The 5,000-nt window shown below is 71.8% G+C and overlaps 2 protein-coding genes and 1 long non-coding RNA gene across 6 annotated transcripts in view; all 3 read right to left on the reverse strand.

Moving 5' to 3' along the window:
* The window catches only part of LOC127465278 (translation initiation factor IF-2-like), a 5,739-nt gene extending 4,303 nt beyond the window's left edge, over nt 1-1,436 (reverse strand). For 2 of the 4 annotated variants that reach the window (XM_051775753.1, XM_051775752.1), the window contains exons 1-2: nt 305-1,436; nt 1-235 (exon numbers count right to left, since the gene is read on the reverse strand). The exon at nt 1-235 is cut by the window's left edge. In XM_051775753.1, the coding sequence (XP_051631713.1) occupies nt 1-235; nt 305-578 (509 nt within the window). In that variant the 5' untranslated portion in view covers nt 579-1,436. The remainder of the gene's footprint in view (nt 236-304) is intronic. The other 2 variants (XM_051775754.1, XM_051775755.1) reach the window with 2 other exon arrangements.
* Nucleotides 1,437-1,538: 102 nt separating this feature from the next.
* On the reverse strand, nt 1,539-2,360 carry LOC127465281 (uncharacterized). The gene is made up of 3 exons (XR_007901996.1): nt 2,283-2,360; nt 1,814-1,839; nt 1,539-1,761 (listed from the first exon to the last, which is right to left on the reverse strand). It is a non-coding gene; the product is annotated as an uncharacterized LOC127465281 (long non-coding RNA).
* A 1,308-nt stretch (nt 2,361-3,668) lies between these two features.
* LOC127465282 (collagen alpha-1(I) chain-like) overlaps nt 3,669-5,000 on the reverse strand; it is a 5,593-nt gene continuing 4,261 nt past the window's right edge. The window contains exon 5 of the mRNA XM_051775762.1: nt 3,669-5,000. This exon is cut by the window's right edge and continues 627 nt beyond it. Within this exon, the coding sequence (XP_051631722.1) occupies nt 3,669-5,000 (1,332 nt within the window).

Raw genomic sequence — 5,000 nt, forward strand, 5'->3', positions numbered from 1 at the left:
CCGCCGCCCGGCTCGGCCCGGAAGCGGGTAGACCTGTTCGCGTCGGCGAGCGGACTTGGAGCCGCGGCGCCGCCGCCCGGCCCGGCCCGGTGGCGGGTAGACCTGTTCCCGCCGACGAGCGGACTTGGAGCCGGAGCGCCGCCGCCCGGCTCGGCCCGGTGGCGGGTAGACCTGTTCCCGCCGGCGAGCGGACTTGGAGCCGGGGCGCCGCCGTCCGGCCCGGTGGTGGGTAGACCTGTTCCCGTCGGCGAGCGGACTTGGAACCGGGGCGCCGCCGCCCGGCTCGGCCCGGTGGCGGGTAGACCTGTTCCCGCCGGCGAGCGGACTTGGAGCCGGAGCGCCGCCGCCCGGCCCGGCCCGGCGGCGGGTAGACCTGTTTGCGGCCGGTGCTCGGAGCGTGGCACCGAATTCGCGGATCGAGCGGACGGCGTGCAGCCGCTAAATCCGTCGATTGGCGCGCCGGCGTGCCCTTCCGACCCCGCCCTGACCTCCCGGATTTCCCACAGTTCTTTGCGAGTCCTTCCAGCGGGCATGCTCCGTCGAGTACTCTCTCGGGGGTCTTGTTGCGGAGACTCCATCTCCCGTGGCCCTTTGCGGCAGACTTGCTCTCCGGCGTAAAGGCTTTCCCCTGCCCCGAGGGTGAAAGAAGAGACGTTCTCTGCGGGGCGGGGAAGCGGGGGGAGTAACTGGGACTCTCTTTAGGCGGCGCGGCTGCGGCCGACCGGGCTCGGCCGCCTCGGCGCCGCCGGGAAGAGCCGGTGTCCGAGCCTAGCGGCTAGAGCCGGTCTCGGGGCTTAGCGCTGCGGTTTCTGGCCGGCGCTCCGAGCGTAGCAGCCTTTCCCCTGCCCCGAGGGTGAAAGAAGAGACGCTCTCTGCGGGGCGGGGAAGCGGGGGGAGTAACTGGGATTCTCTTTAGGCGGCGCGGCTGCGGCCGACCGGGCTCGGCCGCCTCGGCGCCGCCGGGAAGAGCCGGTGTCCGAGCCTAGCGGCTAGAGCCGGTCTCGGGGCTTAGCGCTGCGGTTTCTGCCCGGCGCTCCGAGCGTAGCAGCCTTTCCCCTGCCCCGAGGGTGAAAGAAGAGACGTTCTCTGCGGGGCGGGGAAACGGGGGGAGTAACTGGGCCTCTGCCTGGGTGGCAGGGCTGCCGCCGCCTCGGCTCGGCCGCAGAGGTGCGCAGCGGGTAGAGTCGCCGTCCGTGCCCAGCGGGTAGAGCCCTCGTCCGAAGCCGGCGGGTAGAGCCGGTGTCCCGGGGCAGCGGGTAGACCTGTTTTCCGGGCTCGTCGGCTCGACGCGCTCTCCGAGTCGGGCGGCTCGAGCGGGTTCCAAGCGCTTAGCCGAGGCCCTCGGCGGACGCCGAGGCGCCACCGTTTCTGCCCGGGGCTCCGAGTGGGAAAGAAAGGGCGTTGTCTGCGGCGTGGGTAAAAAGGGGGAGTAGCTGGGACTCTCTTAAGGTGGCAGGGCGGCGGCCGACTGGGCTCGGCGGCGGGGGTGCCGGCGGGTAGAGTTGCGTTCCGAGCCGACGGGTAGACGTGGTGTCCGACTCCGGCGGGTAGACCTTTTGTCCGAGCCCGGCGGGTAGACCTGTTGTCCGTGCCCGGCGGGTAGACCTGGTGTCCGAGTCGGGCTGGTAGACCTGGTGTCCGAGCTGGGCGGGTAGACCTTTTGTCCGAGCCCGGCGGGTAGACCTGGTGTCCGAGCCCGGCGGGTAGACCTGGTGTCCGAGCCCGGCGGGTAGACCTTTTGTCCGAGCCCGGCGGGTAGACCTGTTGTCCGAGCTGGGCGGGTAGACCTTTTGTCCGAGCTCGGCGGGTAGACCTGTTGTCCGAGCCGGGCGGGTAGACCTGGTGTCCGAGTCGGGCGGGTAGACCTTTTGTCCGAGCCCGGCGGGTAGACCTGTTGTCCGTGCCCGGCGGGTAGAGCTGGTGTCCGAGTCGGGCGGGTAGACCTGGTGTCCGAGCCCGGCGGGTAGACCTGGTGTCCATGCTGGGCGGGTAGAACCTGGTGTCCGAGCCCGGCGGGTAGACCTGGTGTCCGAACCGGGCGGGTAGACCTTTTGTCCGAGCCCGGCGGGTAGACCTGGTGTCCGAACCGGGCGGGTAGACCTTTTGTCCGAGCCCGGCGGGTAGACCTGGTGTCCGAGCCCGGCGGGAAGACCTGTTGTCCGAGCTCGGCGGGTAGACCTGGTGTCCGAGCCGGGCGGGTAGACCTGGTGTCCGAGCCCGGCGGGTAGACCTTTTGTCCGAGCCCGGCGGGTAGACCTGTTGTCCGAGCTGGGCGGGTAGACCTTTTGTCCGAGCTCGGCGGGTAGACCTGTTGTCCGAGCCGGGCGGGTAGACCTGGTGTCCGAGCCCGGCGGGTAGACCTGTTGTCCATGCTGGGCGGGTAGACCTGGTGTCCGAGTCGGGCGGGTAGACCTTTTGTCCGAGCCCGGCGGGTAGACCTTTTGTCCGAGCCCGGCGGGTAGACCTGTTGTCCGTGCCCGGCGGGTAGACCTGGTGTCCGAGTCGGGCGGGTAGACCTGGTGTCCGAGCCCGGCGGGTAGACCTGGTGTCCATGCTGGGCGGGTAGACCTGGTGTCCGAGCCCGGCGGGTAGACCTGGTGTCCGAACCGGGCGGGTAGACCTTTTGTCCGAGCCCGGCGGGTAGACCTGGTGTCCGAACCGGGCGGGTAGACCTTTTGTCCGAGCCCGGCGGGTAGACCTGGTGTCCGAGCCCGGTGGGAAGACCTGTTGTCCGAGCTCGGCGGGTAGACCTGGTGTCCGAGCCGGGCGGGTAGACCTGGTGCCCGAGCCCGGCGGGTAGACCTGTTGTCCATGCGTGGCGGGTAGACCTGGTGTCCGAGTCGGGCGGGTAGACCCTGTGCGCGAGCCGGGTGGGTAGACCTGTTGCCTAAACCCGGCGGGTAGACGTGTTGTCCGTGCCGTGCGGGTAGACCTGGTGTCCGACTCGGGCGGGTAGGCCTGGTGTCCGAACCCGGCGGGTAGACCGGTGTTCCGTGCCGTGCGGGTAGACCTGTTGTCCGAACCCGGTGGGTAGACCTGCTGTCCGAGCCCGGCGGGTAGACCGGTGTTCCGTGCTCGGCGGGTAGACCTGGTGTCCGAGTCGGGCGGGTAGACCTGGTGTCCGAGCCCGGCGGGTAGACCTTTTGTCGGGACCCGGCGGGTAGACCTTTTGTCCGAGCCCGGCGGGTAGACCTGGTGTCCGAGCCCGGCGGGTAGACCTGTTGTCCGTGCTCGGCGGGTAGACCTGTTGTCCCGGTTTTTGGGGTCGACCCGTTTCCCCAGTCGAGCGGGGCCGAGCGGCCTCGTGCCCCGCCGGATGCTGGCGAGCATCAGGTCTACCCGGTTCCGGGGCTGGCGAGCATCAGGTCTACCCGGTTCCGGGACCGGCCGATCCGGCCGCCGCGGCCGCAGACGCCGGCCTGCGCCCCGCCGGCGTCCCGGCTCCGGGCCACCAGGTCTACCCGGCTCCGGCGGGACTTAGGCGCCTGGCGGCATTTTCGGGGTAGACGTGTTGTCGCGGCCGGCCCCGGAAGTCGGCCAAGGGGTCGCTGTCGGGCGCCGCCTCCAGTTAGGTCGAGCTGAGAGGCGGCCTGCTCTCGCGCGCCTCCCCGCTGAGGAGCCTCGAGCCGCTTTGGCGACCCGGCCGGGCCAGGACGCGTCTGTCCGTACTATGGGCAGGGGTTGTCTAGCAGCGCGGGTTCCGAGGGCCCCTTTTCTTCCGCGTCTGCTGCCGAGCGCGGCCTTCGGCGCGTGCCACGGGCCGGCCAACCCCACGAGCGGCAGGAAGGCCGGCGAGAAAGCCGCGGGGCACTCGGCCGGCTTCCTGGGGCGGGTCCGATGACGGGAAAGGAAGACGAGAGCCGAGCGCGAAAGCGCAGCCAAGGGAGTTGCGGGACTGGGACGGCCGAGGGGGGCCCGCGGGGGCCCAGCAGCGTCCAGCCCGAGCCGGTGGCGGCTGCCGGCTCCCCGAGGGCCCCGGGCGAAGGCGGTGGTGTGCGAGGGCGGCGAGGCGTCGTCGTCTCGTCCTTCCCATGCGCCGGCCCTAAGCCGGCGCCCGTCGTGCGGTGGCGGCGGGCATTGTTGCGGGCAGTTGGCGGCCGGGGCTGGAAGGGTGGAGCCCGCGTGGGCTTCTTTTGCCCGGCCGCCTCCCGAGAGCCCCGAAGATGGTCCGGGCCTGGGTGGCGGCGCCCTGTCCTCGGCTGACGGCGGCAGCGGTGCCGGCGGCGTGCCGGGGACTGGCGGTGGGCGTGCGGCCTTGCCTGGGCCCGGTCGGTTGCCGGAGGGGCTCGGTGACGGGACTGCCCGTTGTCGGGCGAGGCGGCGCTTCCCTGGGCGCGCCTCGCCTCTTTTGTTCGTCCCCCCTTCCTCGGCCCTAAGCCGGGGACCCGCCCAGCGGGCCGAAGGCGGCGGCGCCAGCCGGCCAGGGTGTGGCCGGCGGCCGCGCCGGCAGAGCGAGAACCCGACAGAGTTGCCCGGAGCCCCGGAGAGAGACGCACGATGGCCGTTGGCGGGCGAGGCGGCGGCGCCTCGCCCCTTCCTCCTCTCCGGCCGGCACCAGAGCCACGGCGGCCGGGCGGCCCGTGCGGTCGGGCCTGCCCCGCCGACCTGGCTGCCGGAGGGCTGGGTTCCGCGGAGGTCTGCCGCCCGGGGGCCGGGTTGCGGGCGAAGTGGGGGCGCCCTCCCGGCCCTTTATTTTTTTTTTTTTTTTCTTCTGGCGGCCTTAAGCCGCAGCACGCTGAGCGCGCCGGGGAAGAAGAGAGAGAAAGAGAGAGCGCGAAGGCGGCCCGGCAGTGGCCGGCGGCCGCCGAGGCGCGAGCCCGTGGGCAGGGAGAGGGGAGCGAGGGGCGCGGGCCCCGCCCCGAACCCCGGGCGGCCGTGGCTAGCACGGCGAGTGAGAGGCGCGCGTGCTTTTTTCGGGGACCTTTTGGTTTTTCTCCCCGTCGCCGTCCCCCGGCCTTTCCGGGGGAAGCCGACGGCCGCGAGGCGGGCGAAAGCCGGTG

This window comes from Manacus candei, unplaced genomic scaffold (assembly GCF_025592945.1).
Source record: "Manacus candei isolate 608988 ecotype Guabito, Panama unplaced genomic scaffold, ASM2559294v1 h1tg000354c, whole genome shotgun sequence".
Taxonomy (NCBI): Eukaryota; Metazoa; Chordata; class Aves; order Passeriformes; family Pipridae; genus Manacus; species Manacus candei.